The sequence below is a fragment of the Chrysochloris asiatica genome, unplaced genomic scaffold (assembly GCF_000296735.1).
Source record: "Chrysochloris asiatica unplaced genomic scaffold, ChrAsi1.0 scaffold00094, whole genome shotgun sequence".
NCBI classification, from domain to species: domain Eukaryota; kingdom Metazoa; phylum Chordata; class Mammalia; order Afrosoricida; family Chrysochloridae; genus Chrysochloris; species Chrysochloris asiatica.
In genome coordinates, this window is record NW_006408612.1 from 8,086,755 (window position 1) to 8,098,546 (window position 11,792).

Consider the following 11,792-nt stretch of genomic DNA (forward strand, 5'->3'; position numbering starts at 1 on the left):
TGCAGCAGATTTGCCCAATGCAATACATTGTCTGATCTCTTGACTGCTGCTTTCACGAGTGTTGATAGTTGATCCAAGAAGAATGAAGTCCTTGACAACCTCAATCTCTTCTCCATTGAGAAGAATGCTGTTTATTGGTCCACAGAGCAGCTGGTAGTTTCAACCTGCTGACCTTGCGGTTCGCAGCCAGATTTGTTACCACTATGCTGCCAGAGCTGAGAGGGGTAGACCACTCTAATTTGAATATGGGCTTCTGGTGTGGCACTGTAGGATATGCACTGGATTGCAAATCATGAGGTTGGCGGTTCAAACTCACCAGCAGCTCCTTGCAAACCCTATACAGGATTGCTGTGAGTCGGAATTGACTTGACGGTTCATAACAACAACAAACAACAATTTGAATATGGGGTCCTGGTGTGGCACTGTTGGATAAGCACTGGATTGCTTACCACAAGGTTGGCGGTTCAAACCAATCAGCTGCTCCTTGGAAACTCTGCATAGGTTCATTATGAATTGGAATCAACAGCACTTAACAACAACAAATTTGAATATATCTTCATACGTGAACTCAGTAAAAACTTTCTCTTGTAATAAAAGGTGTTTATCTATTCTATATAAGGAAGTATCACCTTTTTTTATGATCTATTATAAGTACTGGACTGCTAACCATAAGGTTGACAGTTAAAACCCACCAGCTGCTCCTTGGAAACTCTACACAGCGTTGTTCTGAGTTGAAATCGACTCAACAGCACATAACAACAACAACAACACTATCAGAAGCAAAGAATAGTTGCCCTGAAAAGAGATTAGGAAAATGTATCCTAAATTGGTGATGTAAGGTATATCTCTTAAAGAAAGATGCTTGTTGTTGTTATTGTTGTAAAGTGTCATCGAGTTGGTTCTGACACATAGCGACCCTGTATAGGGTTTCCGAGTAGCTGTTGGTGAGCTTCAACCGCCAACCTTGCAGTTCAAATCGCTTTGCAGTCTGGCGTTTTAGCCCACAGCGCCACACCAGGACTCTTAAGAAAGATGCTTAGGGATATAGAAAATTAGTGTTTGTATTACTTGTCACAAAATGTTTCATCACTGTATTTACCCTACATCTTTGATTCTTTTCGGGGATCACTACACCACGAATTGCATGAAGTCCTTCACCTGTAGTTTCCAAGGACCAAAACCAAGAATGGAATCCATTGCCATCAAGTTGATTCTACCCTGTACAGAGTTTCAGAGAGTGTAAATCTTTCTGGGAGGAGACAGCTTCATCTTTCTCCCACCTGTTAGCTTCTGGGTTTTAACTACCAACCAAGCAAACAGCGCAATGCTTTTCCCACACATACCTCGCAGTTGACAAAGTGAGAATTCAAACGTCAATTTGACTGACCCCCAAATCTGTTCTTTTGTCAAACCAGATTCAACTAATATATTTTCACATTTAGGTAGACCTATATTTTTTTCAAAAACTTTCCCACTATCAATAGTGTTCTATTGGCAGATACATGGATAGAGACATAGGCTGAATGGATATGAGAGAGAGGGTATGAGAGAAAGGAATAGGTATTAGTGAAAGAGGTATTGTTAAGTGCCATTGAACCTGTTCCAACCTATAGCGACCCTGTATAGGGTCAGCTGGTGAGCTTGAACCACCGTCTTTGTGGTTCAAACTGACTCATATATTTGTGAGTTTGAAAGACGGTATCCATGCATGGGTATTTACCTTTCCTGTAAACACGACTGTGAATGTGGTGGAGCATACAGTGGACAAAATGATGAAAACTTCTTAGATGCTATCAAACATCTTGAAGCAATGAGTACTGGGGGCTCAGGACCCTAGTTTCAGGGGACACCATGGTCTGGTCAGTTGACATAACATAGTCCACAAAGACAATGTTTTACCTCCTACTTTGGTGGGTAGCATCTGGGATCTTAAAAGCTCAAGAGCAGCCATCTAAAGTGTAGTTAGTGGTCTCCATGTGTGGAAGAAAGAAGAGTGATGAGAATTAGAGATGCTTGGAATCAGTTAGTTTAGTCTCCATGACTCTGAAACTAGCTACCACTACCAGCTGCTCTGGAAGAAAGGGATCACATTAAAAGGTCCGGATAGAGTGGCAGAAAATAAATAAATAAATAAGACAGAGTTTACTGGTCAGAAAGAGACTGGGTGAATCCAGAACTATGGCCCTCCAACCACCTTTTAGGTATGGAAAGGAACTCACCCTCTTAACCCAGTTTTCAGCCAAACAGTAGATGGGTATATAGGGGAAACAACAGCACTAGTAAGGTAATGCTCACCATGCAGTGGTCAGTCATTTAAAATCAAAAGAGCAACATTTACCTAAGGACAAAGTGAAAAGGAGTGGGAAAATGGCTGGAATGGTAATAGGAACCACAGGGAGGAAGTAGGGGAAATGTTATATGGAGAGGATTGTGGTCATGGAGGTGAAACAAAGTGTATCATTTGTTGAGTGTAAAACTAATGATCTCTATAAATCATCCCTCAATTCACAATACAAAATTCAAAATATAATTTTCCCACTGTAGGACTGACAGCAATCATTACTAAATAATTAGGATGTTATTTTTTCCTTTTAGCAATGTTGTAAGATGTTGTGTTCTATCGAATCGGTTCCAACTCATAGCAGCCCTGTATAGGGTTTCCAAGGAACTGCTGGTGAGTTTGAACCACCAACCTTGCAGTTCAGACTGACCTGGATGTCAAGTGTAGTAGTAACTATTTTATTATACTGTTGATTAGTAATGCTCTGTTTATGGACATTTCATTTTTCATTAGTAATGCATAATTAACAAGGGGGAAAAAACCCTTAAAATTTTCTTGAGGCCATCTCTATGATTACTTATGTGTTTTTTTTTTTTTCCCACAAAGCGAAGTTAATTTAGAAGTGATCATATTCAAGTTGTCATATTGTTGATGTATTATTAGATAATCAGGTCATCAATTTATTGTCCTAGCACCAGATGAAAGAAACCCTTGTGCTTTGACAGTTCCTTGTGCATCTATTAAAAGCCCTTACTCAACTGAATTGTATTGTGTCCATGTCTTAGTTTCTGTTTTGTGTCCATGTCTTAGATGATGTTTCTTGATTTTCTGTCTCGAGCATCTAGCGTAGTTCCTGGCACATTAGAGGCCTGCTGTATTTATTTAAAGGCTAAATCAATGAGTAAAATGAACATTATCCATTGCATCTATTGAACATTATCCATTTCATCTATATTAACACACTTAATCAGCAAGTATACAATAAATTTTGTTTTGATTCATCTTAGAATAATGCAAATATTTCAAAAAGCAAGCCATCAAACTTGCAAATTATAGCTTAAAATTAAAAAAAAATTTTTTTTTCATATAGTGCTAAGTGCTGTCACGTTGGTTATGACTAATAGAGACCACATAAAGAGTTTCTGAGGAGTGGCTTGTGGGTTTGAAATGCTGACTGTATGGTTAGCAGTCTGTGCTTATCCTACTCTGTCGTTTTGGGGTAGGAGTTTTTTCTCCTGTGACTTTTTTCTTTTAAATAAATAACTAAAATATTTCTGGATATAGTGCATTTTCTACCATAAAAGTTAAATGCCATTCACAATGCTCTCATTTCTCCTTTTATTTTAGGCCTACTGAACTAGATGCACTGGTATTTGGGCATTTGTACACCATTCTTACCACACAGTTGACAAATGATGAACTTTCTGAGAAGGTGAAACACTATAGCAATCTCCATGCTTTCTGTAGAAGGATTGAAAAGCATTATTTTGAAGATCGTGGAAAAGGCAGCACATCTATCAGGTTGTCGTAGCGTTTACTTGCTAATTTAGTTATTATTGGAAAAAAATCCAACTTTTGAAGTATGTATTACGTAAATGTTATAATAGAGAATGGTATCAGGGTTTTAAAACCAAAAACACTGCTTTGGAAGCCTCAAAACGAATTATATAGTGTATTCTTTGTATGTTCTTTCATTATTCTTTCTGTACACATTAAAATAATTCTGAGTTATTCCAGTTGATATATTGTACTCTATATCTCAAACTTTTTGTTTCCTTGAAACATGTATGCTTATACAAGAAAATAAAGCTTAGAGAACAATATGGTTGTCATATTTATTTCCTGAGTTTTATTCATGTGGAATAAACTGTCTTTCCAAAGGCAAGTGATTTGTGTTATATACTCCAGGATTATTTTGCTGGATACATGGTGAACTGAATCATGGGGAAAATGTTCCCAACAAGCATCCATTGAGGAAATGTGAATGTTCATGTGGCTATTAATTCCTGTAACAGAGTAACACTTAAAAGCAATCATCATATAGCTTAGAAACATTTCATCAGAACAGCTGTATTGTACATTTGAGGGCTAGGTTCTGAGAGCTTATATTTTAGATAAAACACATTTTAATAAATGTTATTTCTTTTGCAGGATAGGAAGGCTAGTTTCCTCAGAAATATCAATGAGAATTTCTGTATAAATAGTAATGATTGTATTTTGTATCTTTCTCAAATTTTCTAATGCTGTGTTATAAAACCAGAGTCAGATGTAAAAATTGTCTTTTGAAACTATCTAGAGTAGTAGTACTCTTCCATGCCAAACACTTTGAGCTCATTTATTATCCTCAGTTTACAAATTCCAGGTAAATTTTGGATACTCTTTTTCAGACTGTATTGCTATGACAGCTTTTCTAAGCTAATTTTGTCCTAGTGTTTTGCTGCAGATTAATGCACTGGACTGCAAGGTTGGTTTGAACCTCAAGGTCAGCAGTTCAAGCTCACCAGCTGTTCCTAGCATGGCACTGTAGGGTAAATACTGGACTGCTGACCAAAAGGTCGGTGATTTATTCCCACCAGCTAGTCTTGGAAACCCCGTACAGGGCCACTACGAGTCGGAACCGACTCAATGGCACTTACATCAACATTATTATTGTTATTTTTAGGAGCTTGGTGGCACAGTAGGTTAAGCATTTAGCTTCTAACTGAAAGATTCGTGGTTTGAACCCACCAGCCACTCCAGGAGAGAAAGATAAGGCAGCCAGCTTCATAAACATTTACAGCCTGGGAGACACTATGAAGCAGTTCTGCTCTGCCCTAAATAGGGTCTCTGTGAGTCAGAATCAGCTCAACAGCCGAGGCTTTGGATTGTTATTAATAAGTAAGACCCCCAATTAACTGTGATTTTGTATGATTTTTTTATGACAAGTTTATTTGGATGTTTTTGTATATAATTAAAAATATATATATCACCATAACCGTTATGTAATTGTACAAGCGCCACCATTTGTACCTCACTCTGTAAGCTCTAGATGTTTTTCTTTGAGTTTGCACATTTACAGACATGTCAGCTTGGATTATAATATTAATCATTATCGCTGGCTTACCTTACTTTGATGAACATAACGAGACAGTGGTAATTTATTCCAAGTTGAGATCTTTACTCTTACTGAAGACTTCTGGTATGGTGCAGTGGAATTGGTACTGGACTGTGAACCACAAAGTGGGCAGTTCAAACTCACCAGCTGTTCTTTGGAAGCCCTATACAGGGTTGTTATAAGTTAGAACAACTTGATGGCACTTAACAACAGCACTACTTAGGACTTACTGTCTATGAATTGAAGTCCTGGGTGACACAAATGGTTAAGCACTCTGACTAGCTGACAGATTGGTGATTTGATCCCATCCAGAGACATCTTGAGACACAGGGCTGGCAATCTGCTTCCACATTATCACAGCCTTGAAAACCCTGTGGAGCAGTTCTACTTAGCCCATACAGGTTGCTTTGAGTCCAAATTGACAACTAACAACAATATCACTGGACTAATAACACAAGGTCAGGCTCAAATCCATCAGATGCTCCTCAGAAAACCCATATAGGGTCATTATGAGTTGGAACAGACTCTACTGCACTTAGCAAAGAGGCTTTGTCTCTCCATTGTTGATATGAATTACCATCAAAACACTGCACTGAAAAATGGAAACTTTGACATTTGTTATGGTGATTAAATTTCTTGCCTTTACCTTTTAAATTTGGTTCTTAAAGCTCAGCCTTAGTAGCTAAAAGTCATCACTGAGGAACCAGCTCTGCTGTTCCCCAAAGATCTGAATGTTGCTTTGCTGCCAAATACTTATGTTCTTGTATACTTTAAGTTTCTTTGCCAACTATTTTGTGTGTGTCTCAGCCATTTATATATAAATATAAAAAATATATATGTATATATGTATATACATACATGGAGTCCTGGTATGATGCTGTAGGATCAGCACTGGACTGCTAACCATAAGATTAGTGGTTCAAAACCAGCAGCCGGTCCTTGAAAAATCTATACAAGATCTCTGTGAATAAGAACTGACTTGGCACTTAACCAACTACATAAGAGTAAGTCACAAAGTATTGCTCCAGAATAACAGACAGAGTAACACAATGTGAAGCATTGTTCAGTGATGGTAGCCTCCATCTAGCTCTCGACATTTCTGAAGACAATTTTTTAAAGTGTTCTTTGAGTTTGGGGGAACAAAAAGCCTGAAGGGGCATGAGATCAGGGTTATAGGGTGTATGGGGTAAGGTTTGCCAATGAGAAACTTGTAGGACAGCACTTGATATATCCTCAATGAATGAACAGATGCATTATGATGGAAGAAAATTCATTGGTGTAACTTTACTGCCCTCCTTTTCACCAGTGTAGTTTTTAATTTCTTAAAGACTAATTCATAGTAAGTCCCTGTGATTGTCTTGTGTTCTGTATGAAAATCTATCCAGATTACCCTTTGATAGAGCCTAAAAATCAGTCACCATAGCTTGAACTGACCTCTGTCTTGAATTCAACTGGCCTAGCAGATCTGCTCAGAAGCCACTGTCTGATTGGACCTTACTTTCTGGATTGTTTTGGTAAATCCAAGATTCATCCCCAGTTGTGATTTGTTTCATAATATCATCTTTATTAACTTTAATCTTAAAAAACCAATGGAAATACCAGTTTTTGAGCTAGCTGATCTTTGTGCAATGCTTTTGACACCTATCGAGCCAACATCTTGCAGAGCGGCCAAATGTTCATTTAAAATTCAAAATGCCGAATCATGTGAAATCCCAACTTCAGGAGCTATTACATCAGTGGTAATTCTGTGGCCTTTTCCCACCAGTTTCTGGGTTTCAGCCACAATCATTCATTTTGGTGGACATGCTTCCCTCTCTTGGCTCATCTTTGAGCTCTTCCCAACATTAAATGGTTGGTTCATCTTAAAACTGTTGTTTCATATGGGACAGCATTCTATAAATTTGTATAGCTTCAGTGGATTGGGAAGGTGTTCATTTTAGTTTTGTTAAAATTTTATATTAAACCTGACGTCAAAATGTTTCTTTTTTTCAAGACAGAAAATGTATCCTTTTTTTTTTTTTTCTCCATTTGGAGACACCCTAGAGCCTAAGACTTTACTAAGAGGACTTGTCTGCAGCCATCAACTAATTGCAGAGACACATTAAGCATATTTTGTTTGGAGTAAACCTGTGTATGATTTATTACCTGGAACTCTAGAGCAATGCTTTTCTAACTTTCTCTCATACATGAAACATAATTTGTAAACTATTGAGTCTTAAGTAAAAAATAACACAACTTTAAATGTTGATCATACCTGGACTTTTACATTTTTCTAATCTATTTTTAAGTTCCTAAGACTGTTTTAATTCTTTATAACTTAAGTATTCTCATGGGTTTGGGTTGCTATCTAATTTTTGAAGAAATACTTTCATCAAATTTTGCTAACTGAATTTGTAGTAAGACTAAAAATCTTTTTAGTTTACTTAAGGGCGTCTTACTGGAATGCTTTTGAAACTCAGCATGATTTGCCTCTAGAGTAGGATTTCATGTTCCTTATAAAATTGAGACCTTGTTTGACACTGTAGGATAAACATTATATTGCTAACCACAAGATTGGTGGTTCAAATCCACCAGCCTCTCCTCAGAAACTCTATACAAGGTCACTATGAGTTGGAATCTACTCCATGACATGTAACAATAGCATAGACCTTAACAAAGTTCAGAATACTATATCCTTTTGTGATTTTCCTACTAAATATCTGCATAACTTGCGATAATTTAGTAAATCATCCTGGGACTACATTTCCATCTCCATGAAGTATGAGTGATATTTGCTATGTAGTTACTATGCCCTAAGAATTAATAAGAAATAATGTTTGAAAAATGCTTAAACTTCCTTAGAGGTAAATACAACTTCCTAAAAGACACAGAGACATTATCCATTCTCATTTTTGCAGAATCTGAGAAGCTCAGAGAGAAACTCACACAACTAAGGAGAGAGTTCCTAACTTTAGTCTGATGGACTTCAAATCTCATGCTCTTAACCATTGCCCATCTTTAAAACATACAAGAAGGTAAAATAGCCTCTTCAACATTCAAGGTTTCTTTTTGTATAATAAGGAACGTAGAGAGGTAGAGTCCATTTCTCTCAGTTCCTCTCAGTCTTTGTAGTTGTACTAGGCCATCGTCGACCCTCTTACTGGTTTTATACTGAGTTGTTGTGGTTGTTAGGTGTCATCGAGTCAGTACCAACTCATAGTGACCCTATGCACAACGGAATGAAACACTGCCTGGTCGTGGGCCAACCTCACAATTGTTAGCCACTTTCCCAATCCATCTCCATGGGGTTCTTCCTCTTTTTCTCTGATGCTCCACCTTACCAAACATGATATCCTTCTCCAGCAACTGGTCCCTTCTTAACAATATGTCCGTAGTATGAGAGACAAAGTTTGGCCATCTTAGCCTCCAAGGAACACTCTGGCTGCATTTCTTCCAATACAGATCTGCTTATTCTTTTGGCAGCCCATGGTACTTTCAGTAATCTCCAACACCATAACTCAAAAGCATAAATTCTTCTCTAGTCAACCTTATTCACTGTCCCGCTTTCACATGCATATGAGGTTTTTGAAAATACCATGGCTTGGGTCAGGCGCACCTTAGTCCTCAAGCTGACACTTTGCTCTTCAACACTTTAAAAAGGTCTTGTGCAGCAGATTTGCCTAATGTAATATGTTGTTTGATTTCTTGACTGCTGCCTTCATGACTGTTGATAGTTGATCCAGGAAGAATGAAGTCCTTCAATCTTTTCTCCATTGATTTAGAATGTGGTTTATTGGTCCAGTGGTGAGGATTTTTGTTTTCTTTACATTGAAATGTAATCCATACTGAAGGCTGTACTCTTTGATCTTCATCAGTAAATGTTTTAAGTCCTCTTCACTTTCAGCAAATGAGGTTGTATTATCTGCATTATCGCAGGTTGTTAATGAGTTTTCCTCTAATCCTGACGCCACATTTTTCTTTATATAACCCAGCTTCTCGGATTATTTGCTCAGCACACAGGTTGAATTAATATGATAAGAGAATACAACCCTGTTGCACACCTTTCTTAATTTTATAAAATTGTTAGAATAAGCTATAGCGAATCTCCTCCATATTAGAACTGTGCAGACACAGTTTCTCACTGAGCAGTTGAGGGAGGTCAGTAGCAATAAGTCAGAACTGGATCTCTGATTGTTCCCAGATTTAATTGGTTTTTAAAGGCCTACACCAGAGGTTGGGAGTCCTAGTGTGGCACTGTAGGATAAGCACGGGATTGCTAAACACAAATAAGGCTGACAGTTTAAATCCACCAGCTGCTCCTTGGAAACCCTATATAGGGTCACTAGAAGTCGGACAGCATTTTGTAACAACAACAGAGGGCTCCCTTGGTCCTCCAGTGTAGGAAAACATAAAAGTGATAAATAGATTATATATATATATACACCCATTACTACCGCCAGTTGGAGCCCTGGTGTGGCACTGTGGATTAATGGGCTGGGTTGCAAAGTTGTTTTGAACTGCAAGGTCAGTATTTCAAGCTTACCAACTTCTCAGAAACCGTATACAGGATCGCTATGGGTCAGAACTGACTCAACAGCACTTAACAACTGTCAGTTTGTCCTACAAAGGTGGCTTGTGTGTTGCTGTGACTAGAAACTATGCCACCAGTATTTTAAATACTATCAGGGTCACCTATAGTGGACAGGTGTCAGCTGAGCTTCCAGACCAGGAAGGAGAGACATACAACGTCAGAATATTTAGTCACTGAAAACCGTATGAGTAACAGTGGAACACTCAGATAGCAACAAAATATTGACTATTGAAACATGAAGAGCACCAGAATCTTTTCAGATAGTGCCGGAAGATGAGTCCCTCAGATGAGAAAGCACTGAAAATAGGACTTCCTCCACGTAGAGCTGATCATGACGACGTGAATGAAGGAAAGCTTTTCAGTCCTTCACTTGCTGATGGGACACAACTCAAAATGAGGAGAAACAGCTGCAAACCCATCAATCATTGGAACATACGAAGTATGAATGAAAATTGAAAGTTGTCAAAAATGAAATGGAACACTTAAACATCGATATCCTAGGCATTAGTGAGTTGAAATGGACAGGTATTGGCCATTTTGAATCTGTCAATCACATGCTTTACTATGATGGGAATGACAGATTGAGGAGGAATGATGTTGCACTCGTCATCAGTCATCAAAAAGAACATTTCAAGATCTGTCTTAAAGGTACAGTGCTGTCTGTGATAGGATAATATCCACATGCCTACAAAGAAGACGTTAATAAAACTTCAAATTTACTCACCAACTATTAAAGCCAACTTCTTCAGTCAGAATTGATCAAACATGCAATCAAGATGTATTGATAATTACTGGAGACTGGAGTGCAAAGGTTGGAAATGAAGGATCAGTAGTTGGAAAATAAGATTTTGGCAATACAAACAGTGCTAGAGATTGCATGATAGAATGTTGAAAGACCAATGACAACTTCATTGCAAATACCCCTTTTAAACAATATGAAAGACTGCTGGACACATAAGGATCTCTGGTAGCGTAGTGGCTACAAATTGGGCTGCGAACCGCAAGGTCAGCAGTTCAAAACTACCAGCTGTTCTGCGGGAGAAAGATGAGGCTTTCTGTTCCCGTAAAGATTTACAGTCTCGGAAACCCTGTACAGTGTTGCTATGAGTCGGAACCAACTCCATGGCACACAACAACAACTATACACATGGACCTCACCAGATGGAATACCCACAAATCAAATTGACTACATCTGTGGAAAGAGATGGTGGAAATGTTTCATATTATCAGCCAAAACAAAGTCAGGTGTTGTGGAACAGACCATCAATTGCTCATATGCAAGTGCAGGCTGAAGCTGAAGAAAATGAAAACAAGTTCGAGAGTGCCAAAATGTGATTTTGAACATATATAACACATGAATTAGAGATCATCTCAAGAGCAGAATTGATTAATTAGACTCTAATGACAGAAGACCAGAAAAGTTGGGGGATGACATCAGGAACATCATACAGGAAGAAAGCAAAAGGTCATTAAGAAGACAAGAAAGAAGGAAAAGACAAAAATGGATGTCAGAAGAGATGGAAACTTGCTATCCAGCACAGAGATGCTAAAGCAAATGGAAGAGATGAGGTAAAAGAACTGAACAGAGCAGCTTGAGAAGACAAAAGTCAAATGTTATAATGAAATGTGCAAAGACCTGCAGTTAGAACACCAAAAGGGAAGATCATGTTCAGCATTTCTCAAGTTGAAGAAAAAATTCAAGTCTTAACTTGTAGTATTGAGGATTCTATGGGGAAAATATTAGATGATGCAGGAAGTATCAAAAGAAGATTGAAGGAGTACACAGAGTCACTGTACCAAAAAAGAAATGGTTGGTGTTTAAACATTTCAAGAGGTAGCATGTGATC

The 11,792-nt window shown here is 38.0% G+C and overlaps 1 protein-coding gene across 1 annotated transcript in view; it reads left to right on the forward strand.

The window, feature by feature from the left end:
* The window catches only part of MTX2 (metaxin 2), a 35,736-nt gene extending 31,924 nt beyond the window's left edge, over nucleotides 1–3,812 (forward strand). Inside the window, exon 8 of the mRNA XM_006866700.1 lies at nucleotides 3,629–3,812. Coding sequence (XP_006866762.1) covers nucleotides 3,629–3,812 — 184 coding nt within the window. The remainder of the gene's footprint in view (nucleotides 1–3,628) is intronic.
* Nucleotides 3,813–11,792: the final 7,980 nt, after the last annotated feature.